This window comes from Kryptolebias marmoratus, linkage group LG13 (genome assembly GCF_001649575.2).
Source record: "Kryptolebias marmoratus isolate JLee-2015 linkage group LG13, ASM164957v2, whole genome shotgun sequence".
Taxonomy (NCBI): Eukaryota; Metazoa; Chordata; class Actinopteri; order Cyprinodontiformes; family Rivulidae; genus Kryptolebias; species Kryptolebias marmoratus.
This window is the reverse complement of record NC_051442.1, coordinates 11,046,974-11,072,755: the sequence shown is the minus strand read 5'-3', so window position 1 is coordinate 11,072,755 and position 25,782 is coordinate 11,046,974. Positions and strand designations below refer to the sequence as shown.

The window sequence follows — 25,782 nt, the reverse complement described above, 5'->3', positions numbered from 1 at the left end:
AACACGAGTTCTCAATATGCATTATGCATCACGGAAATATCAGATTTTCCATTTTTTGTTTTGCAGAAAAATGTATCTAGTTTAAAATTACGCACGTCTGCTGTGTTTGTAAAAACATTTTTTTACTCTAATTCTACATGCTGAAGCCTAAATTGCTTTACATATTTTGCCTCCAGCATTTGGTGTGTTTGCAGGCCTTTGTGCATGTGTGAAGTAACACCCTGTGCAGCTCTGTGCCAGTGTGTACCACACTGAAAGCTGCAGATTACCAAGAGCATCAAAGCAGCTAATCAGCGAAACAGTGTGAGTGAGAGCAGTCTCTGAGTTTGCCGCCCCCTAGCTTTCTGTTGTTGGCCACACCTATTGGAGAACAAAGGGAGCGGAGGCTAGCTCTCACTGGAGTATGAAAAAATAAGGAGAAAAAGAGCGCAAAAGACAAAGGATTTTTTTTGCAAAAAGCAGACAGGGAGCTAGTCTAAAAGTGGTTTGGATACATTTTCTTAGTCATTAGAGCCAGGTGAGGTTGTCGGCAATGTTCCTGTTAGAGTTAGCATCTGATTCAGAAGGATTTGGTGCTGTGGCCCTTTAAATGTAAAGCTAAAACTCTTCACAGCCTTAGTAAACCTAGTTAAATGAAAGAAAAACACAGTTTTTACCATGAGAAAAATCAAGGCTTAAATGATTTGAACCTTCCCTTTATGGCCAGGAGCTATTACATTTACATTTAGTCACTTGGCAGACTCTTTTATCCTTGCTTGACTTTTTCACCCTACAGTGTAGCCACTGACTATATGCAGCAGAGAAAACCACATTCCACCCCTAAACAAAATAAAAACCAGAAATATTTTTTAGCCTGTATTCGACTCTCGAGCCAAATAAAAAGAAAAAAAACGAGAGTGGACGGTAGTGAAACCAGAAATGAATCTGACCCACCCTGTCTGTGAAGTAATAGGCATTAAACTGTAACCAAAACTGAAAACAGAAGCAAAAACACATTTTAAAATGTGCATTCCTGCGATGCAGATGCTTGTAAGGAGATAAAGTTAAACCGAGGGACTAAAATCCCATAGTGGAGATGGATTGCAGTCAAATAAAAATAACAGATGAAAAAAACAGGGGAAAGGGAAAACAAATCACCGTCGTTGAACAGGCAATTACCCAAGCTTTCAGAGTTTTACTCTCAGCAAAGAATAATGCACACGTTGCCTTTACAGTTCAAGCCTTTAGGGACAAGTAGTCAATAAGGCAGAGTGAGGAGGCAGCAGGAGTAGAGACAGGGAGAGGCCACAGAGATGAGATTGAGGTGGCAATGATTAAAACGACAGCTTCAACAGGAGAGGGAAATGGAGAAATAGTGACAGGTTTGAAGGGAAACACCCAGTTGGAGCAGAAATGGCCTAACAAGGAGGAGAAGTTTTAGTTGGCCCTTGGATGTAAGGCACCATTGTACATCTACAGTCGCTGGCTAACTCGGTTTGACAGGCTTGTTTTGACTCGCACCTCAGGGAGCAATGGGTTTGAGATGTGAAATTTACTGGCACACGTTGTTTTTACATCACCGAAGCGGCTACTGTCATTTCCGTCACTGAAACCGGTCTGCTTTCATGCTTCAGTTAAAATACAAGAGGCAGCCTTTTGTCATGTAGAGGTGTTTCTCTTCAGTGGAACATCCCACCCACAGTGACGTTCTTTTCCCAGTATTTGCCATTGTTTATTAAATGAAACTAGCATTCTGTGAAGGAATTTGTATCGCCCGTCTATTTGCACGCCAGTTTAAAACAAAATTTTGCTGGATCTCATCAAAATATGTGTCAGGGATGACTCCTAGCTACTACCACGCTAAACTGGAGCTCAGTAGCTGTGAAATTGGCCGAGTTATAGTTTTTGTTTGTGTGTGTTTGTTTGTTAAGGTTACAAATATATTGTCCACAAATTTGAATTTATCTGCAGAGTGCCTAACTTGTCTGTGTGATTTGTAGTTAATCCACAGCATTGTGTGTCATCAGCACACACACAAACTAAACTCAATCAACAAAAACAGTAAGAGCTGTCGTTGGACATCAAGGGACTCTTGCTTTTTTCTTTCTGACACTGGATCCTGTCCCACTCCCACCTGTCATTCTTCTGCAGTTGTATCAGTTTTCTCTCAACGATTCTCTTTTTAAGTGCTGAGCCGAGCTAAATGTGACCCCCCTCCCCTGTGAGGGAGAGCTTTGCTGGCTAAGGTACGATCAGGCTATCTGAGACGTTGGGGGGAGCTTGGTGGGGTGGGGGCTGGTTGAGAAGAATATCATCATGTGGTTGCCTTTTGGAGGTCAAGTAAATACGTTAAAGGGTAAGCAAACAGAGAGGGAAGCAGGGCAGAAGCTGTTTTTGGCAGCAGAAGAGTGAAAACGAGGTTGGGGGTGGGGGGTGGACAGTGGGATGCAAATCTGTCACAGCAGGTGCATTTGGAAAGTAATTATAAAAGCTGTACTCTAATGGGTGTATGCCAATGGAAAACAAAATTACACCTCGGCATGACCCCCCTTTCTTTTCTTTTTTTCAAAATATAGTTTACGGTACCTTTACATCTCCAACCTTTCTTCATCTCACGGTCTGCCTCATTCGACTCCCACTAATAAACATCAAACCAGCTCTGATGTTTCTTTGATCTAGTTAATAATCTGCACCACCCTCATCTCACTGTTCCCTTCTCTGCCCCCCTTCAGAAAGCCTCTGTGTGACCAGCCATGTGACAACTGGGATCCCATCATTCTCCTTTATTCCGTGGCGTAGTGCATCTTACTCAGAGCCTCCTACCTTGAACCCGTTGCCTTCCTGTGCCGGAGGTCTTATTTACCTTGTGACTCTAAGCAAATCTCCCATCTAACATCCCGAACTCGCCCCTTTTCCCTCCATACAACTTTAAAATACTGTTCTATTTTCATTTGACTTTTGTTTTAACCGTCTGTTTCCTTTCTGTACAACACCACATTAGTTCAACTTTCTGCTGCCCTTCCTGTGCACCTCTCTTCATGCACACTAACTCGCACTCACACTTTCACTGCACATCATCACCTCATCTCTCAGCGTAGCATGCATTAGTGTAATCTCTCTTTCATCCCTTTAACTTTTGACTTCTGTTTACACCTCCTTTTTTTGCTATCCTGAATGGCAATGACGGATTTGTTATGATTTATAGAGAATAGTACAACTGCTCATGTCCAACATCTCTTCTTGGACTTTTATTATGAACACAGACAGATGCTAGTAGTCCTTTTTTTCATTCTTTAGCTCTGAGCTTAAGTAAAAAACAGAGAAAATAAGTTACTGTTTCTCTGTTCATTGTTGAATGGTAAAAAATAGTTTTTGTCTTCTGTTGTGTGTGGGAGAAATGAGGTAATCAGTAAGGGTTTTGTTCTATAATGACATCAGAGACTACATGGAAATGATTTAGCAATGTAAGGGAAAGCTTTGGAGATACAAGAGCCGAAAAAGATGTAGCGATAAATACACAAAGTTCCATAATTATTCAATCAGTGAAGGCTTCTTGTTCTTGTTCCTTTGTCTGAAGCAAAACGCTTTACAAAGAGACACCTCAGCTAAAAGTTAATTGTCCTTACAGCTTATCTTTGCCTGTGTTCCAGCAATTAAAATGTTCAAACACAGGTTTTCATTGTTTTGAAAATCTGTGGAGTGTTTTTTTATTATGTTTTATTGAAGCATCAGGGGAAATCTGACCTTTTTTTGTCCACTTTTTGTTAGTCTTTCTGTTACTACTGCTCTGTCGGTCCAAAAACAGTCACCCTTTGTGCTGAGAAGTGACTTCCATTAAACTGACTGATATAGGCTTCTTTCCACATGTATATATCTGTACATTGCTAACTCCCTCTCTTTCCCACTCCCTTTCTCAAGCTCCCTATTTTTTTTTATCCGTGCCTGATTCGCTCCCCACAGGAGTTGGCTGGATCTCTGACCCCCGGGCTGCATCGTGCATAGCCAACCTGTTTTTCTTGGAAATTCCAGTTGGCTGAGCTGCTGGTGGAGAATGGGATGATAATGGTAGGGAAGAGTGTGCATATGCGAGCTTGTATATATGTGCACATGAATGTGCCTTTAATAGGCGCTCTACATCACTGACAGCCGGGTTTACCAAGCGTCATTTGGGTTTTATGAAACCTCCGGCGCTATGCTTTAATCTGCTTGACTCCCCATAGTTCGGCTGAGCCATCACCGCCAGCAGTGACAGTCTTTCGTTAGTGCTGAAATCAGAGCGACAGATAAATAAATGAGGGAGAAAGTTACCCACCCAAAGGAGCAATTATCTTTAATCCTCTCTGGAGAAGCTGATGAGAACAGCTGAAAAGTGTGAGGAGCAAAAAAAACGTGAAAAACTACCAGGAAGAAAGATGATTTAAGAAGCTAAAGCACCTTCAGACAGAACAGTTTATCCTCAAAACAACTTGGCTGACACTTCTAAGCATGGACAAAATTCTGGGGATCAGTTTGCTCTAGCATGAACTGTGATTTAGCACGTGCTTTGGGATTCACGACTGTTTTTCACTATTTCCCCCGTGTTCACTTCAAATGGGAAGAGTCGGGAAATTAATTTAACAAAGATAAGCCAGTTTTTCACCCCTCAACCTGCGTTTGAATCTGTAATCACTGAGGTTCTTATACTGTACACAAATTCACATGCTTCTTGAGTATCTGTGGGTAAAACACTTAGTTATACTGACATTTTTGGTACATTTGTATAGACTAATAAAATTTTGTTTCCTAAACCTTCAATGGACTAAAGTTAACTAATTCATTAAGATGTTACCACTTTGACTGTTCAGCACATTGAGTGCATGGTTTCATGAAGTATATTATTTTTATTTTACACATCATGTGTAGTTAAAAGAATTTGGGATTTATTTTTTTTCATGAAACCAAAATAGTTTAAACATCTCTGCGCTGAATTTCCAAAATGTGCGTAGTTTTGGCTGGCTATAAACATAAAAACTAATGAGCATTCACACAAGCAGAAGAATCTTTTATTCTTTAAACGGTCACAACCTATGACCCATGTTTGACTCTAAAGGTGGTTCAGGCCTGGGTCAGTGAGTGGCTAATCCAGTTATCGTAGTGGTCCGTCACTCCCAGCTCCTCGATCAACTTACTTCCATTGGAAGTCCATGTTTCACTGTTATCAGCTGTTTTTTCCTGCTTGAAGTTTGATCCATATGGTGCACATGGCTGCAGTCACCGCATAAGATCAAGGCCATGTACTTATATAGTAAAACGAATGTATTTTGTTGTGTTGCTAGAGAAGATTTTTTTCTCAGTATAAATCAGGAAGATTTATATGCGTGTGTTAAGAATTGTTTCGCAAAGGGAAACAACCAATGATAGCATGGTGATGTCTAAAGGCTCAAGATTTACTATAAGTTCTAGTTTAAGCGGGGTAGAAATCAGGTATTCTAGAGTGAATCTGGTAATAAAACAAACCAAACTGGCCAAATTCTTTTTTTAAAGATAGAAATTCTTCAATTTACATCAGAGAATTGCATTTTCTATTTCTCAGCTTTTCTGGTCAAATACATTGAAAAATGAGATATTAGTAACAAATTTTCATGCTACAGTCAGTGTGCAAAATTTAATGTGACCATGATTATGATCATAAGCTCAGCAATATTTTTGGTATGACATATCAGATATTCAAATATACTCATACAGATGTGAAAATTCATCAGAAACAACCATACACTGTACAGGAACAATGCAGATATGGAAAATGTATTGGCCCTTTGTGGATGTCAGCTCTCCTGAACTACATTTCCACCCTCATTTATGTAAATATGTCCATTTGTTTATCCATTCATCCATCCTTGCATCTCTTCCCAGTGGGACATGTCTAAAACAACCTCTATAGGAAGACATTCAGAGTAGATCCTTATAAAATAACAACCACAGTTCTATTTGAAGCAGAGCATCAGTTCTACTCCTTGCAAATAGCTGATCTCTTTACCCTGTATGTACAAGAGACCCCCGCTACCCTCGAGAGAAAGTTCATTTCAAGTTCTTGTACTCATAGTCTCATTATTTTGGTCACTACCCATAGTTCAGAGATGAGGGCTTGTCATGAATCGACTGATAAATCAACTGCTTTGCTTTTCAACTTAGCTCTCTCTTTGCCATGACAGATTGATATAACATCTGAAACATGGCAGATGCTGCACCAACTCACCTGTTCTACTCCAACTCATGACCCCAAGACCCCAAGATACTTGAACTCCTCCACTTGGGGCAGTAGTTCACTCCCAACCAGCACTTGCACGATCCACAGGGAAACAGATTTCCTTTTGTACGAACAGAGGTCACTTTCTCCTTATGTGTTAATGACACATTCAGGTCCCATCATGGGTGGCCTTTTACACCCACATACAAATACACACAAGCTCATCTATAGGCCTCAAGAAAAGAAAGCTGCAGCTGGAACTTCGGCTCACCTTTGACCCTTAAGACTTGCGTTAATTTTATTATTCACAGACACACGTCAAGCACATACACAGATACACACAGTTTTTGATGATCTATATCCTTGAAGCTAATATTATCAAATCATTATTGGCTCTTTGTGTGACCATTTGTAAAAGGGGGTTTAGTCTGTCACCAATAAAACTTAGCTTACTTATAAACACACTGCCTCATTACAGCAAACCTCCCACCTATCCACATGTTGGTTTATAGTTTGAAAAGTATAATGACACTGAAACATAAATGTTTATATGACAGAAGTCAGCTAGCCTGGAAGCCTGTTGTCCCCCACTCTCCTCCACAAGTGGAGACTTGGTTTAAATCAGATGTGCTGCACGCACCCATGACTCAATTTGAAATGGAAACTTGTCAGCACAATCCTTTAACCCAAGTTTGCTGGATTTATTGTATTCTCAGCCACTGGTTGGCAATGGTAATACATAAATAATCTAGTAAGTCTTTGAATTGAAGTCCACCATCTGGCAGGATACAACAATGCTCTAACCAAGGCAGCTCTGTAGGCGTGAGACATCTTTGTGGCAGTGACAAATGATTTTTGGAGTTTACCTTTGTGTTTTTGTGTTTGGGGACCCATTTTTACATGCCTTGTTTAGAGCTTCTGGGGCAGACGAGGCAGTGGTGGAAAAAACCTGTGGCTTTCCAGTGAAATGTTTGAAATCATTGTTCATGACACAATTAAAAAAATGTTTTGAAACAAAAGCATAGTCATGGTTTAGGGGTTAGCAACTAGAGTTTGGGTCAGAAAGTTCCCAGTTTGTTACCTTTATAGGCAAGAGAATATCTGCACCTGATCAATGAAAGACAGCACTTTAATGTTCAACAGACTGACTCAAGTCAAACACCTAACCTTCCAAATGCTCACCAGACCACTGATCTGGTTGTAAATGTTATAAAAATGTTACTTTGACATGCAGTACCTCTTGAAACTCTTGGCAGATGTTATTGAAACTCTCAGAAAATAATCATGAGATGTGTCTACAACTGATTAATATATTAAGTCAACCTGATTCAAAATCTTGATCACAGATAACCAACTGTAGCAAATGGCTGTAACAATATCAATTTTACAACTATTCAGCTAAAATTGGGTGTTGTGGTAGATGAGAGTCATTCCCAACACATACTCTGAGCACTAACAGATCACATAAGATCTTTGCTTAAAATTTTGGCATGCAAGGTGGCAGGAAATATCCATTTGTTCAAGGAATACTAGTTTGATTGTATTGATATATAAATATGTATTCTCGCATATTCACCTCATCAGTCATACCCTGTATGACTGATACCCTGTATGACTGATGGGCCAAAATATGTTGTACTTTGGGACTAAATCTGTTTGAATGTGATCAAATATTGTTTGTACTCCAGTTTTTCATGAAGACTCTTTGCACTGCATGGAGCTGGTTTCAAGACCCTAAATCTGTTTAGTAGTTATGTCATAAGGCATGGATGTGTCTCCATGCTGTTTTAATTGAAAACACATCAGTCATGTGTTGGTACAGAGGTATAAATGTGTTCCTTCAAGATGTAATTTATGTCCTTCAAATCCATAAAACACAGAACCACTTATAAGCCCACTGTGTGCGACTGCAGCATTTGAGGCACTGCATCCTCGCACGGGCGTGCAATAACCCAGTAAACGTGTTATGATTTTGTACACGTGCAAATTTAATTTTTACAACCTTGTTTGAGAGAGAAAAAAAAACTTGCAAACTCCTTGTGATCTTTGGCATCCCTTTGGGATCACATCCAGGAGGCATGAATAAATGAGCGGAGCACTGCAGAGGCCTAGAGATACTGCTTCTGAGTGAAGTTCTGCATTCAGGTAGGTAATCCAAAAAGTGTTCAACAGAAGTGATGGATGCCTTTATTCTAGTTCTTTAGCTTGAATAATGTCACTTCTCATCCTTGTCAAATTAAAACCTAGAAAGAAAACAGTTTTATTTGCTTTTGTGTCATTTTACTTTACTTGCACAATAAATTTACTGGTAGCCATACTGACAGATTGACTTAACAATGGATTTGTGAAAGGGGTAACAAACTCCAGCTGTGACAAGGAATTAGTTTTTGCTTCTCCTCTCTACATGCAGCTGTGCTTTTAACATGAAGTATGAATTGGAAACAATAACTAATGACAAGATGCCAACCCTTACATTCCAAGCCTCATCTCCCAGTGATTTACATTTGAACTTTGGTCCAAGAGTGCCACAAACTCATCAAAAGAGAAATAAAATCCTGCATGAGTTGAAGAAGAAACAAGCAGATGCTATTTTCTCTGCATCTCTTAGGCATGTTTTTATTGCATGAACCACAAAAATGCCCAAAATGTATTTATATATACACATACACACATGTCTGCGCCCTCTCTGGGAGAGGTTCTGTAGCAGAAACACAGATGCATCCTCTGAAATGCATATTTTTGTATTTGCGAGTTAGAGGGTTTGAAATTACACAGAGTGGTGTCCCCGCAGCAGCGCGCCACTCACTTTTCATCACTCGTGCTCTCGTTCATCCAAAAACCCAACAGCTCAGACAGACTCAGACAGCAGTCCTATATCTGAGGCTCGGCTCCAGCCCATCTCTGTGCTCTTTCTCCCTAATTACTGTTTTCTTCTCATTCTGAATCAACATTAAGACTGTGAGACAATAAGTGATAATTACTGCTCACTTTATCATACAAACCTCACAGTATAAATCAAATGTGATGGTCTGGAGAAATCTCCGCTTTCATGCATTTTCTTTGTCGCCCATGTAGCAGGTTTTGTTTTACTGCTGAAATAGTTTGATGAGGAGACATGAAACAGAGCAGAGGCTCTGTTAATTCATAGTAAAAAATGCTAATGAGCCTCATCAAGCTTACAAATGCCAGATGATTAGTGCTGATCGAGGATCGTGTACAAAGAAGGAAAGTTGATTTCCCTAATGAAGCTTTAAAGAGTCGTAACACGTAGCGAGCCCAGCCCTGTCTCCATAGGTGGTAAATGTGCGCCCTCCTCTAGTGAGCTGGTATGGTAAAAATAAAATTCCTGGTATTTTCACACATACTCAGATCTGCAAGCAGCTGTCGCACCTCCCAGTCTCAATGAGTCCTCAGCCACTCACGGAGTGTTTAAACTGTTATTAATATTTAACAATAGGTTAAAAAGAGCACAATTCTTATTTGATCTGACCAGCTGTCAGTCAGGGCTCAGAACTTTTACTTTAAAAGGTAGAGAGAAACACATGAACAGCCACATCGCAGGGTTTTGCACAAAACATAATCACTACCATCTTATTATCTCACATCTCACTCCTCAGAGATCTGTAGGGTTTGGTCATGTCTTATGGTATAACTTGATGTCTCTGTCCATCCCCCCAAAAATGTCTTAAAAGTCTTTCTCCCAGTAACTTTTAAACTTTATTTCAGTCAAGACTCTCTCATTCTATAGTTACCACTTTGTTGTTGGTTTATAGAGCTAACAGAGTTTAGTCAGGTTTACATTGTTATTGTGTGATTTCTGACTGCACCACTGATAGTTGAAATTATCAGCTAAAAAGTGAAACAGGCAGCAGCAGACTTATACATACTGCAGATATTACAAAGCTATGTGAACTTGTATCCGCCAAAAATTGTAAAAATTTATGTTTTAGACCACAGAGTCCTGGTTTCCAGCTTCCTAAAGAGATATTCTGGTTATTTTTTAAGAGATTTTCTGACAGATAGTTATCAGTAGTTAGTACTTTATCAGCTATGACATCAGTCACAGAGTATGGCGTATGGAGGGAATCGGAGAGGCTAATGACTAACCAAATGAGGGCCTGGTCTATAGTTTTTGCATTAAACCATGTGTTCAGTTTGTCACTTTTTTCTCATTTGAACGACGTTTGTGTTACTACGCAAATGTATATGCCGATTTTGTCAAGGCTGCGAATGTATCAGGCTGCCTGATCATTTCCAAAGTTTACTCAGCTCCAGGTGAACTGATACATTCACAGCCTCAGCACCGCTGGAATAGCCACACTCTGTTTCAGTGGGCCTGTGCTCAGCACACATAACATTGTGTATTAACACTGACGTTGTTAGGCGCTCTATGAAATGTCACGGCTGATAAGGTACTAACTATTGACAGGACATTGCTTCAAAAATGATCAGACTATTCCTTTAATAGGCCAATTTTTACATTTGTGTAAAGCTAAATGTTTCTGCCAATCCAGTATTTTGTGCTCGGTCCTGGCAAGTCCACCAACAAAGAGTTTGTCTTATTGACCTTCCTTCACCTGTGTGGCGAAATGCAGTGTTACTATCTGCCTAGAAAGGCTTGATGTTGTCTTATTACTGCATGTAATCAACATGAAAAAACATGCAGCCCATAGATAAACTTTCCAGCACACACCACATGTTAAAGCTAAAGCTGTTACTCTTCAGTCTAATTTGTCATTTAGCTCTCTAATATTTCTTCCTGTGTGTGTGTACTTATAGGAGTACTTTTGGGAGTTTTTGGTGACCATCATTCCCTATTATGTTCATTGATATTTTCAGCCTCTTTTCTTCCAAATATAGAAATCAATCTCTCTCGCTCCGTCTCCTTCACCTCCCTCCCCTCTTTTCTTCCCCAGTGAGGGTTGATGAGCCTAATCATTTCCAGCCGTGAGCCGCACAAGAAAAGACAACAAGCACTTGCCGTAATAGGGTGCTGAAAGAACGAGCGAAAGAGAGGACAGAAAATAGGCAAGAGATTTTAAAAAGAAAAAGGGGGAGGTCAGGGAAGGAATGGAGATTGAACGAGTGGGGAGACGAGGCCTCGGTTCTCCTCATTCCTATCTCAAGGTCTCGTGTTATCATTAGCTTGGCCTTTTGTTCTTCTGCCAAACTATTTCCCCCCCTACTCCCTCCTTTCTCTCCTTCGCTCCCATATATCTTAATTGTACCCACTGTGTCTGAACTCATTGGCAACAGAAAGATAGAAATGAATTTTGAGGCTTGAGAATGCCTAGTATTAGGAATGCTGCTCACTGGAGAGCAAAGGAATGTGTCAGTGGGAAATGAGCACTAAAGGTAAATGAATGTTTTAACTCTATCCAACTCTACATGACTTGTTATTACTTTTAACCCAGACTCCCTATTTCCTTTTGTTGTCAATAGCCTGAGGCTGTCTAATTGTCCTACTTAGAAGCTTTTCTGTCTCAAGCTCCAGAATCATCATAGACTTCTATGATCATAAATGCTTTATTTTTTAAACAAAAATGGACTATTCTAAAATAAATTTGCCCAAAGCTTTACAATTGTTTGTTTATGGAAATCAAGTTTCTTCTCAAAAGGCAAGAAGCAGAAGATAAATAGTATTAGACCAAATTCCATTTACCAGGGTTCCCCCTATCCTACCTCTTGGCCCTAAATTTGAAGTTACAAGAAGTAACCTGTTAAGGTGTTTAACTTGGGACACCCCTTCAGAAAGCCAGTACTTTATTAGTGATTTCCAAGTTGTTGTTTTTTTGTGAAAAAAGATGTCAATGAAGTGTGCTCTGAAAAATCTCCATTTTAAAGGCTATATACACTTAATTCTTTGCTGTACCTCTACATCACTAAGTGAATTGAGATCCAAACAACAGATTTGAGCGACAGAAAATAATGGAAAGTTGTAATAAACTAGAATAATTCTTTAATTTTAACTGAAGAACTTATTCATTTATATTCCGACTCCTGTTGATTTGGGCTTTGCTCTTGTTTGGCACCAGGCAGGAGAATGAGGTAGATTATATCACGATGACCCTCTGTGTTTTGCAGGTTTTCTACCTTGCTTTAATAAAAAGATATAAAGCGCTGCAGCTGAGATGCTGTAGCACTCCCTCTGACACTAACCATTGTTTTACTGAGACGAACTGCAGGGAACAGCACAATCTATCTGGACCAGCACACATCTGGTGAAGATGAAACTAGTGGAGTAGGGAAAAAAAAGCAGAATATTGCCAGAGGAATAAAGTCATAAGCGTAATGAAAGAGGGAAGGATAAAAAGGAAAAGGAGGCTCAAAGAAAAAAAACGCCTGAGTTTAAAAGTAAAAACAATCAAAAGCTGGAACACATCAGCTGATGTAATGCCTGTCCCTCTTGAAGTCTGATAATGTTTATGTAGAACATTAAGACGTTTCTTGGCCAGTGGCATAATTAAAAGCCACTTGTTAATCTTCTCCACATTCCTGTCTGGAGACTGATCGTTCTCTGCATCATGAAACGACACTGAGAGATGAATCCGAGCGATGTGTGTTTAGTTGTGGACTGAAATGTTTGAGATGTGTGGATATGATCGGAGCGGAGCCTTGTCGATACGTCTCCTTTATTGGAATGGAGCAAAAGCAACAATGGAAACATAAAAGAACAGCTAGAACGACAACGATACAAAAAAGAAAATGTCTGTGAAAAACAGAGGCAAATAAATGATAAGGGACAGATCCTTGTTAATGCTGCAGTGAGTGATAACTCCTCTTATGTCCCAGACAGGAATAAATGGCTCATTAGGGACCAGAAGCTCCAAGCCTGAGTCTGGACTCAGATACTCAGCACGTTTTTCCTGTTTTTTTTTTTTTTTTTTTTTCTGCATTGACTGTGAGTCATTAGTCTTTTAACAGCTTTATAGTTGTCAATCAATTGACATATTAGACAAACAGAATTGTGCTTAACCCAGTGGTGCAGTTACATTTCGACTTTAATTCGACTTAAACAGATAATTACCAACATGGTGCATTTAAAAGTCAGATCTGACAATTAAACAATGCTCAAAGGGAGAAACAAGACAAGACTTAAAGAGGTCTCACTTTCCTGACATACCGATCCCTGAGTAGTCCAAAATGTGTCTTTAATTTAGTTTTGGTTTATTTGTTTTGGTATGAGACACCAGTGTGACGTTCTGTAAATGACAATTTTTTTTCTAAATCCAGAATCTACTCTTCAGTTGTCTAAAAATGCAAAACAGAATCTTTAGAATCATGTTTTTATTTATCTTAGAAGCTGAAGCCTGTATGTTTGACATTTGCATTTCTGGCAGGATCTGTACTTTGTGTGTGTGTGTGTGTGTGACAGTTTTCTGTTTTGAGTTCTTCTCTGTTTCTTTTGATTCATTTTCATGTTCATTTTGTGTTCAGGTGTGTTTTCATCATTCACTTCCTCTCTGCCAGTTCTGCTCATCAGCTCCTGCCCCTCCCACTCTCACCTGTTCCTGGTTGCCTATCAGCCCAGGTGTCTCCACTCAGCTCATCTGCCTCAATCCTTTTAGTCTCCATGTTTTCACTCCATCTGCAGTCTGGCATTGCATGGTTTCTGACCTCTTCACAGGTTCTCCCTGTGTCTGTTGTTGTGTTCCCTGTGTGTTTCTGTAAGTTTATGCTTCCTTGACAGCCTTTTGTTTTTGTCAATGTTTGTTTTAGATTACTTTCTTGAGCTCCCTGTCTCAGCCTGGGTTCAACTTTTTCCCATACTGTGACAATTTCTTTAATACTTTCCCCTTTTAAAACCTTGCATTTTCTTGTCAAATGTTTCATCAAAGCTCTCAGAGAGAGAACCCACATTTGTGGTTTTGCAGGTTTTAGCCCATTAACTACAAATTGTGTATACGTAACATTTCTTCAGACCACTTCCCAAACGTAAACCCTTGATCTGTGCTTTCTCTTTGCTCTAACAAAATAGGAACTTCATCATTCAAAACCACAGTCATTGTGCTTTTGCTCTTATATTGACCACCATCAGATAAACCTGTTTCCTAGCTGAAGATTTTACATTTATATGTTGCATAACCAACTAATGGCAAGAAATGAGGCACGGAGGACGTTCGTGTTCTTGTTTTATAGCATCAAAGGGGAAACAAATGTTCAGGTATAAACCAGACAACTAGACCACCTGGGAATAGACAATATACAGCCTCATCCAAAAGCCTTCTTAGATGTGGAAGATCTATATGGCAACAGAACCAAAGTTATGGAGACAAGCACTGGACAAATGTGTACTATACAAAACACCAGGAGAGATTTAAATGTTGAAACGTATGGGCTAGTGTCTGTGCTTGTGTTGCAAGGTTCAAGTATGTTTACCCCAGCTGGATGATGAAGAGTACAACAAGGAATAGTTAGCAGAGATGAAGCTGGGTGGCTTCTTCTAAGTCTTAAAGCAGGCCTCGGGAATGTTTCTTTTGCAAAAACCCTTGTCTGACCTGCTGAATTTAAGAAGACATGTTCAGTATGGATGTTTTTTTTTTTCTCTCAGAAACTTTTTTTTTTTTTCAAGAAAAGGGCATGCTGTAAATACAAACCAAAGGAGCAGCAGGAGTTTCAGATATCTAATGAGATGACCTTGCTGGCTTGTGTAGTGTGAACTGAGCACTGGATTAATGTTAACAAAGATTATTTTTGTGCTAATGGTAAATAGTCCACACCTATATGGCGACATTCCGGCTCGCTGCAGGGACTGAGGATCGACGCCCAGATCCTCTGATCAGAGGATGACCGCCCTACCACTGAGCCAAAGCCACTAGTGTCCTTTCAAAATGAGATAACAGGGTTATCATCTGTATCAAATTTTTTGTTCTTTGTCAATACCGTCTTTAACTCCAGCCTTGAAGATCTGCCTGGTGTTCTGCTTCGACAGTGAAAGTTTTCAATAGCATAACCATTTTCCATGTACAGTTTGAAACCACAGAAAAACCCAAATTGTTACATATTTTATTTCATAGTTCTGTTTGCTTCTATAACAAAACACTTACACATTTTTTGTAGAAATTTGTGCTTGTTTTGCTTTTTTTCCCTCAGCATGGAGAATGTGTAACATACTGCATAGTGTTTTTAAAGTTTTGAAGTGAGAGAACAATCATTCCTACTTTTAGTCTTCTTCCCAAGTCCCATGAAAGTATTCATTTAAAAAAATCATCCAAGTGTGTTTATGTAGGTATAGTGTGCTAAGCCACAGGATAAAAGCAAAACAGTCATATTTCCTTCTTTTTTCTTAACCAAGAAAGCATATTATTCAGTATTTTTAAAGGTTTAAGTGACAATGAAGTCACCCTATGACCGGGTGGACAGTCATGGGGTGTTAAATCCTTTTAATTAGATTAAGTGGAAAGAATGGGGACCTCATATGTGAGTGAGCGTGTGTGATCTTATACAAAATCACCACAGGTGGCTAATCCATCACAGACTGACAGGAAGATACAATGAACACTTAGACTTAAGCGTAGATCCCAAACGATAGCGTTAGTCTCAACATTATACGCTACAGGAAGTTCCATCAGTGATCCAAAACTCCCAGGTGTAAACGCTGTCCGACTAAAAAGGTACAATGTGACACCTCGAAAACCACAACTGTCTGGCTTTGATAATACGCTGACTAAAAACCGAGAAGAAACTGTTCAGTTATTGCTGTGCCTTAATTTCTCCTTGGAGCAACATTTTGAGCCAAGGTGGTCGTGTTTCTGCTTGTTGACAGCCGAAGTGTAACGGTGAAGACACTTGTTGGAGGACAGAAGGAGGGCGATTGCCAACTGGATGTCTGCTATGGTGGTCCTGTCCTTTGTGAGGTTCAGAGCCAGGGCGAATTCAGCTCAGATGTGTAATAAAATGTTTAAAGCAATCAGATTTTATGTCTGATTTTAGCTAAATTTAGTATCATTGGGGATCGCACGAGGGTGGAAACACCAGTGGATAAGCATCTACAGACAATCAGACATAAAATGCAAACTGATTAATACTGACTGCTGGGGGAAATATTTCATGAAAAAAAGGAAATAAAGTGATAAAAAAATAGTAGTAGTATAACATTCCTCATCCTAGAAGTATTTGTACTTATGTTTGAATCAGTATAGGTTTGGGTAGAAGTCAAAATACATAGATAAATTCGTAACTATGAGAGTTACAGGAGAGACTGTGATTAATATGATCTACAGGACAATGAAATGAACAGTTTCCCCTTCTCAGAAAGCCTTTTTTAAACTTGGTATACCCGAACAGTCGTACCACTGAGATTACAAATGAAACACAGAATATTTAACTGTTTCCAAAAGAGTTTAAACTGTATGACAACAAAATTTCTGTTTTTAACAACTGGTGTGCTGTCTCTTTATAATTTTGATCAATCAAAAGGTAAAGTTTTTTCCCCCTTTTGACATTTTAGAAAAAAATGAGTAGAGTGATTCTTTTATATGAGGTGTGTGTTTAGGTGACTCGTTTTGTGAATGTGTTTCATGTACAGAAACACAATCTTACAACTAGTGGGTGTCGTTTGATTCTTCACAGTTCATTGAGCTGCCTTTGATTCTCAGATCTAAAGGACTGTCTCTGTCAACCCTCTGTGATCTTCTTTTCCCTCTTTTCTCTCATTCCTCTGTATTCGTGGTTACACAGCACAACTAGTTCTTTTGCCAGTCTTTCAAACACACCATGTGGTGATTTAGCAACATTTTGCATGCTACAGAGCTGAAATCTATAAAAAAAAAAAAAAGAATTGCTCCCATAAGTTTTTATGGTGTTCTGGAAACCATAACAAGTAGTGCTATGGCGTGTGAAATTTGGACAAGAGTAGGTGTACAGACATATGAGGTGACTGAATTATGTTACATTATTTTGATAACAGAAAAGGCCCTGAGCTCATATGTAAAAACAGTAACTCGTGTAGGATATTTTTTCATTCGGATTTTTTTTGGCCTGTTTGGTGTGATGGTGTGTTGCTTCATGTTTCACGCCATTCGATCGTTCCTAACTCATGTCTCTTTTTTTATTCCCTCAGGTGTCAGCCACGGACAAGGATCGAGGTTCTTTTGGCACCATAACCTATACCCTTGGCTCAAGTTCTGGAAGCACTTTACCCTTTACCATGGACAAGCAGAGAGGCCAGCTTTGCACCAGCACAGCTCTTGACAGGGACGAGGGACTGGACAAATTCGACCTAGCTGTGACTGCAACAGATGGAGTAAGAACATATTTCTCTTAATACTGAAGTTTTACCCATTCTGTGACAGATAATAAGCATATTCTGTGAAATATCGGACTACTTATTCATGCTTTGCACATTTCCTTTTTCCACAATCAAGGCCTAATCGTTAAAACATACAAACTTTTGAACAAGACCAAAAACAGTCCAGCTGACCTAACGTTAAAACACTTGACCAGCAGCAGGAGGAATATTTGAGCTGATCTGTGTTTCCTTGTGACAAAACACATTGCTTGCTACATATGTAATCCTCCTGATCAAAGCTTTGTGCTGTGAGCATGTGTACAGCTGCACTCAAATAAATTTGATTAAAGTGACAGCCGTGTCAGAGCGCTATTCAAGGAGACACTGTGTGAGTTTCAGTGCAACAGGGTTTCGGGAACCCAAGAGGAACAACAGGATGGCAAAGCAATCAGAGGAAAACAGGAAATGCAGGGTGGAACGTTGTAAAAGAATTAGGAAAACAGATCCTCTTTAACAGTGTTTTTATTTAACTTTTTACAAGAATGTGATACCGTTTAAGCTTCACTAGAAATCCCTGAAAAGAAGAGATGTTTATCATCTCAACAGGACGAATAAAGAGCCTTACCAGACCACGTTTGAACACTTTATTCTAAGAATCACACTATTAGACCCTAATAATTTTAAAGCCTCATTCAGAAGTTATACTTTAGATATATCTGTCCTGTTGCAGATAGCTCTTTGAAAAACCTCAGTTTGGAGTAATAAGAGTTTAATTCTGACCAGATGTACAAGCTAACAGCTGGTCTGAGAGGGGCCAAGACCAACGTGGATTTTTGCCCTATAACAAATTCAGTTTCAAATATTTCATAGCAGTTTGTGTGAACGCTTCTTTATAAACCCTTCCATTGAGGTCAGATTTGCATGAAATAGTTATTTGAGTTGAATTCTATTGTTTTTTTTACAAGCACAAATAGCAATATCAGCAGCTAGCTGCAGCACTTCTGATAGAAATCTCTTTATATGTCTCTATGTTTCACTGTGAAATGGAAAAAAAATTAAAAAGTAGCATTTGCATGAACCACTGTGAAACTTTTAATATTAGATTTGATTTGATATGGCAGGTACTCTTTTTCAATTCGATCTTGGTCCTGTTAAGACTAGCGGTTAGCTTCTTAATCCGATCAAGAATTAAACTGTTTCTCCAACCTGAGGTTTTTTAAAAAGCTATCTACAACTGCTAAGATATTGATTGTTTAAAATCTTTACACAGAACCCTATCTCAACCTTTCATTTGGATGAACTTAAAATGGATTCAAAACTCAGTCAGTGTTATAAAATGTTCGTCATACCAGTGGTCCCTCCCAGCTTGATTCACATGATGCCTGTTTCCTTTGTCTCTACTATCCCAGTTTTTAATGGTCTCATAAAACCAACCCCACAAATACAGAGTAATAAGTTTGCTGAAAAATGCATATAATCGTTGATTGGCTCCAAAGTGAAGGCCTCGTTAAAAGAGAATTCATCTTTTTGGTTTCCTCTATGCTGACAGTGTAACTCAGATTTATTGTTAGACTTTTTATTATAGTCTTAGACTGTCAGTTTTTACCAAGGCAAAGAAAAGTAATTGAATGCTGTCTATGTAGAAATATTGTGCCATTATTTAACCTAAACAGCTACAATTTAACAGCCATAGATCTTAATTATTGGGCAAAAGTCTGTTATTATGTTATTACAGTGATTGTGTCTGCCATGAGTCATTGCACTTTGCTGACATGACATCTGACTGTAGAAATTTTCTGAATGAAATCAAAGTCAGTCTACATTTTTTTTCTTCTTTGCTTTCCTTTACAGGGTGGTCTGAGCTCAGTAGCTCGAGTGAGGGTCACAGTGGTGGACATCAATGACAATTGGCCGACCTTCTATCCGGTCCTGTACATGGTCAGCCTAAGCACCCACAGTGCCCCAGGAACCTCCGTCGTCAAGGTAACAGCCAATGACCCTGATGCTGGAGAGAACGGCAGGGTGACCTACCGCGCCGTACCTGGAGGAGGCTCCACTTTCTTCACCCTGAACAAGGACACAGGTGATTTTACTCAGCTATACATTTGCACAAAGTTAAGACACTATCTATTGATTTTTTTTTATCTAGTTAAGGCTACCTGAACTTGCTAAAATTACAAAGGCAGTCAATTATTTTTTTCCAGATCTAAAAGGTTTTGATGCTTTGCGATAATCTTTTCTTTATTATATAACATTAATAATGAAACAAAGGAAGATTTGTGGACTTTATTTTAGTTCACAAGTTATTTTATGTATACCTAATGAACAAGTCTGCTGAATGTGCACAGTACTGTATTTTCCATTAGAATAAAGTCTAAATACAGTGAAGCAAAAGGGTGGGGTACTTTTCATTTTTCCAAAAGGTACATACAGAACTAGAACTGTTGGGGAGAGCTGGACCAATGAGTTAAAATCAGTTCTTCCAAATATAATTTTTATAATTAGCTATAAATGTGATTTTTTTTATTAGCTCTTAAGAGTAGACATTGTTACTGGACAATAAAAATCAAAAGCAGTCATATTGACAATTAAAAATTTCTGTATTTAATGAACATTTATTAAAATATTTATGGAAAAAATATGCACATTTTGGCAGACATTCAAACACCAGCATCAAAAAGGAACATAAAATAGCAGATATTTTTTGTATCTCTTTTCCTCCAGTGAAAGAAATCTGATTTTTTGTTTAGTTTGAGTGCACAGACATCGTGTTGCATGTCTGATGGAAATGTGAAAGACAGCTGCAGGTGATTGTCAGTGAGAGGCTAATTTATATTTTATTTTCTGATTTTTCGTGACTTTATGTGTAAGATGCCGTGTGTGTGGTGTAGCATCAAGTAATTGTTTTCAGTTTCTTCAAATTCTGTGGCAGATGAGTCAGTGTTTTTTAAATAATTTTGGTCAGTTTTACTATTTGGCCAAGATCCCTTAGGTTTACAACCCTTTTATTGACATTGGTGTTTCCATGGTTTCTGAGTAGTTAAGGTTGTGTCATTAACATTTTTTTCCATTGGAATGTTAAAATAAATCAATGGAGGTCTCGTAATTTGTCCTTCTACCTTTGCAGGAGTGATTTCTCTCTCCCGCTCACTTCATGGCAAAGCCAACACAGTCATCTCCATGGTGATATCAGCTGAGGATGGTGGTGGTCTGATGGCACCCGTCAATGCCCGAGTGAATGTGAGCATAGTGGGAGGTTCTGTGGCGTCTCCAGTTTTTGACCAGGCGCAGTATTTCTTCACTGTGTCTGAGGATGTTCTCAGGGGGACAGCGTTGGGAGTGGTCCGTGCTGCTACTAAGACAGGTGGGAATGCTTGTGCTCTCAATGAAGTACTTCTCATGCAATGTAAACATATGTCAAATGAAGAAATGAACATACAATTTATGCCCTTTTTGTGGCGGAGCTTCTTGTTGAATGTTTTTGCTGTTGTTTAGAAATGACAAACAATTGCAGCCTTCATTTTACTTGTCTTTTATGTTATTTTAGGCTAAAAATTGATACATTTAAAAAAATATTGCCCCAGCTTTAAAAACATTTTCACTGTTCCCTGAAATGTTTTAGCCCTAATTCTCATGGTTTTGCCATTTCCTTTAACTGCTCTCCTTGTCTTCTGCTTTCCCTCTCTTCCCTTCAGGCGTTTCGAAAGACATCTTCTACTCCATCTCTTCTGGAGACCCTGACGGACACTTCACAGTGGACAGTTCCTCTGGTACCATTCGGACAGCCCTTCCTCTTGACCACGAAACCTGCCCCAGTCTTGACCTGGAGATCCAGGCACGCGCCGGCTCTCCTCCAGCCTATGGGACCAGCCGGGTGCGCATAACTATTTCAGACGTGAATGACAATGCCCCTACCTTCCTCCCCTCCTCGTCAGAGTCGCTCCTTTTGCCTGAGATCACCAAAATGGGAACCGTTATCTACCGCATTCAGGCCATGGACAAAGACTCTGGTCATAATGGACAGCTCAGCTTTGACCTCGTCTCTGCTGGGGCCGCAGGCAGCAGCGGCCAGAGGACATTTGGTGTCGACCGCGGCAGTGCGGAAATACGTTTGATTGGGAGTCTCTCGTATGAAAATGTTCCACGCTATGATCTCCAGGTCATTGCCAAGGATGGTGGAGCTCCTCAGCTCAGCTCCACCTTCACACTTGTGGTTCACATCCAAGCACAAGATGCAAAAGGCCCCACTTTTGACACCCTCACTTACCGGGTGGAGCTGCGAGAGAACACACCGCTCAACACACGTTTCCTCCAGGTTCGAGCACTCAACAGAGAGGCTTCTGGAAATGGTGGAAGCTCTTCATCTTCCTCCTCCTCCGTTTCCTACCGCCTCAGGCCCGATGGTGACGCAGCTGGATTCGGCATCATGCCAGACACTGGGTGGCTGTTTGTCCGGAGCTCTCTGGACAGAGAAGTAAAAGACATGTATCTGCTGACCGTCCTTGCTACGTCAGGCCCAGGAGGGGTGGGAAGAACCGGCAGTGCCACTGTCAGGGTGACCGTAACCGATGAGAACGATAATTCCCCAAGACTGAGCCAGGAGAGGGTTTTCCTGGCTGTCCGAGAGAACTTACTGGCAGGAACAGGCTTTGGCAGAGTGTCTGCAACAGACAGAGATGCAGGACTAAATGCTCGACTCACGTACAGACTGCTGCACTCAGACAGGCACTTTCAGATCAACTCACAGACAGGTGAAGAAAAGCACCAACCGTTCAACACTTAATTATATTTAATTTAGTTTAAAAATTAAGTTACCCTTGATTAAATGTTTCAGAAGCAGCAGTAATGGCTACATAATTCATTTTAAGGGCTTAATGATTTGCTCTTTCCAAATGAAATAGTTAAGCTCATCTTCTCTTCCTTTAGGTGAGATCAGTACCCGACTCGCTCTGGACAGAGAGCAGCAGTCAAGCTATCAGTTTGTTGTGGTCGTACAAGATGGAGGAACGCCACCTCGCAGCGCCACCGGTACTGCTCACATCACTGTGCTGGATGAGAACGACCATGCACCCAGTTTCACACACGCCAGGCCCGACAGGGAGCTGCTGCTTCAGGTGAGAGGAATTCATCAAGAGTTTCAGCTTGAACTCTGTATGTGTTGGAGTTACCCTTTTAAACTGTACACCATTGCTTCATTAATTACTAGGTAATCATCATACCTAGTAATCAAGTACTTGGTACTTTGGGAATCCACCATTTTTTGGGTAACAGTTACTTTTACATTTAGAGTGCTAAGCATCAACCCCAACAAAATTATGTGTGTAAGAATTGGTGTATGGCATTTTTCTTCACTGTAAAATTGCACAAAGCATCATGCGTTAAAAAATAAACAATTCGTACCTTTAGCAATGAAAATCTACTCTCCTGACCAGTCTCAATATTATAAATTTTAAGACACTGTTGCATGCTGATGTACATGTATGCTTGAGAAAGGCTGTAAAACAACTTATTGCTATTCTTTTTTTGCAGGTGACAGAAGGGCTTCTATCTGGGACGGTGGTGGGGACTCTGACAGCTAAGGACCCAGATGAGGGAGAGAATGGTACCATCCACTACTCTTTATCAGGTGAGACTTGGAAATGAAATCATTTCATAGATTCATTTTAGTTGCCATAAAATATTCTGTATGCAACTCTATTATGACCAAATTATGATTTGTTTTTCAGGTTCAAGAGCAGAGCGTTTCTCCCTGAACCCCACCAGCGGTGAGCTAAAAACTGCCTCCCCATTAAGGTGGGCGGAACGAGCAGAGTATGCTTTTACGGTGACTGCTGCCGACCACGGCACACCAGGGCTCAGCTCCACTTGCCAGATACGCATACAGGTAAGCATGATCTTTACATTTTTTCCCCCCACATTTATCTCCAAATCATTTGAAATGAAGGCATTGCAAAACTGGAACCAAAAGTCTATGTGGTGAGCACGTCCAGAGCTGTCACATTACCACACATTACCTCAGTCCTTTTGAGTAAATCTCCTCAGTCTGTGAACTGTTTAACTGTCAAAAGAACTGGGAAAGGAGGTAAATATGAGAAGGAGAAAAACTGAACTTCTGCCTGTATAAATAAAAGCATGTATCCAATCTAGTGCACATTTCCTGATCCAGAGGTCACTAGGGTAACTAAAATCCACAGTGAGAAACCCAGAGCTGTGGGAGTGTGTCAGTCTGGGCTAATTTTCTGAACTCTCTGCAAGAAAGTTCAGTCCTACATATCAACATACAATATCAGGAATTCAGCAGCAGGAGAAAAATGTCAGCTGGAGAAAGGCAGTGGCTTTGCTTTGACCATGGAGCTTTGAGCTCTGTGTTTGTGGGTTTGTTGTTTTTTTTTTGTGTGTGCGCTTTGTTTCAGAAAGGAAAAAGATGCTAATTGCAGCCGGAGCGCTTTGCCTTGGATTTCGCTCGTGCGTTCCTCGTGTGACAGTTTGATTAGACCGAAGGGAAACAGGCACCTCGGAATTAAACGCTCCCAGATGAGATTTGATGAAGAGCCAGCTGCATCAAATCATTCAAACAATAAAGGGAGAATACACACCATTGTACAGTAGCAGGAAGTGGTACATGCGTGCACGCAGACACACTGAAACACTTGCATTGCATGAGGTAACACGACCAAATAATGATTTTGAGATAACATTTTACAAAGTGGTGGATAAAATCAAAAATGGAAGTATTGTCATACACCAAAAATACTTAATATGTGTAAAAAAAAAAAAAAAAAAAGAAAAAAGAAAAGATGGATAAATATTTACTTTTGCTTGCTGTTTTCAGAGCTTTTTAACCTGTCCCAAATCATGAAGCTGTTCAAAGTGTCAAAGCGCCTCTAGCACATATTTGTTTCTTTTTAGCTCAGACTGAGGCATGCAGAGTTTGGTTATTGCGCTGCATTATGTGAACAATAAAAGTATTTACAGCTTTCCTATTATTGAACCCTACATTTTTTTTTGTTTGTTTTAGGTCACAATCCCCCAAGCTGAAGTCAAAATGCCCCATTGTCAGGCTATTTTACTGAAAGAATTGCACAATAATCCTTCATGTACAGCAAGAATGCCTGCAAGGGTTATTATAGTAATGACAACCAAGCAGAAACAGACTACGCCTCAGGGCCATGTTTCACGATAGTTTGGGATGAGAGCCTTATGGCAGCACTGTCTGCCGAATATCAAAAGAAATCTGATCCAGTAACATACAACAGCACTTGCCTTATGCTTCATTAAAATGATACATTGAAAAGTTCTAAAATTTGATTCAGTGTGTTTTGGCTCAGACATGTGGTTAATTAGGGAAAAGAATTCACTATGATTGTGATCTGAGTCACTATTATTAAGTGATGAAATTTGCAAGAAAAACTCAAAAGTGGAGCCTGTTTGACCCTAGTTTCCTTTATTTTAGGTTCTCAGCTCGTCCAGGTCAGACTCGACGCCAAACGTCCTTTTTATGACCCTGAACACAATTGAAGGAACTGCTCCTGGCTCCATCGTTGGGTCAGTACGTCCAGTCAACCAGCAGGAACCTGCTATACTGGAAGGTCAGGTGACGTACCTGGTGGTGGGAGGGACTGACCGAGACGGGACCTTTATGGTGGACCGGATGAAGGGCGACGTGTACCTGGTGCGTGAGCTGGACTACGAGAAGGGGTCGAGATACACACTGCACATCGAAGTGTCGGGCTTCTCTCAGGCGTTTCCCAGCAGCCACCTGGTGAAGCTGGAGATCAATGTACAGGACAGTAATGACCATGCCCCTGAGTTTTCAGAGGATCCTGTTACAATTGTGATACCAGAGAACATAGAGCCGGGGGCTTCTATTTATGCATTCCAGGCTGTGGATCAGGTAAGAAACAAGTTTTACCTGGTAATTATATATATATTTTTAAAGTTTTGGCATTGTATAGAATTAAAATACATTTTCAGCAAACATTTTACATTTGCATTAAATTTGATCACTATTTATGCTTCTGTTGTTTAGGATGGCAGTGGGCCCAACAGTGAGCTACAATACTCCATTGAGCACCAATGGCCCGATACGTCCGACCTCCTGGTCCTTGACCCCTCTAGCGGCGTCCTGACCCTGGGGCAGAGGTTAGATCGTGAGACTACACCCTCCCTCTACCTTGTGGTGCGAGCCACAGACCAGGCATTGGATCCCACCATGAGGCGATGGGGTTCAGTCACCGCTCGGCTGTTTGTGACGGACGAAAACGACAACGCTCCAGTCTTTAGCTCTCCGTCTGCAGTCAGTGTCATGGAGGATCAACCTGTAGGGTGAGTTTCCCTTCAAAAGATA

The 25,782-nt window shown here is 40.2% G+C and overlaps 1 protein-coding gene across 2 annotated transcripts in view; it reads left to right on the top strand.

Annotated features, from left to right (window-relative positions):
* Positions 1–25,782, top strand: part of LOC108236991 (protocadherin-16) — a 91,138-nt gene that overhangs the window by 53,163 nt on the left and 12,193 nt on the right. For both annotated transcript variants that reach the window (XM_037979074.1, XM_017418138.3), the window contains exons 5-13: positions 17,268–17,450; positions 19,287–19,518; positions 20,563–20,799; positions 21,131–22,186; positions 22,362–22,549; positions 22,965–23,061; positions 23,162–23,319; positions 24,889–25,329; positions 25,465–25,760. In XM_037979074.1, the coding sequence (XP_037835002.1) occupies positions 17,268–17,450; positions 19,287–19,518; positions 20,563–20,799; positions 21,131–22,186; positions 22,362–22,549; positions 22,965–23,061; positions 23,162–23,319; positions 24,889–25,329; positions 25,465–25,760 (2,888 nt within the window). The remainder of the gene's footprint in view (positions 1–17,267; positions 17,451–19,286; positions 19,519–20,562; positions 20,800–21,130; positions 22,187–22,361; positions 22,550–22,964; positions 23,062–23,161; positions 23,320–24,888; positions 25,330–25,464; positions 25,761–25,782) is intronic.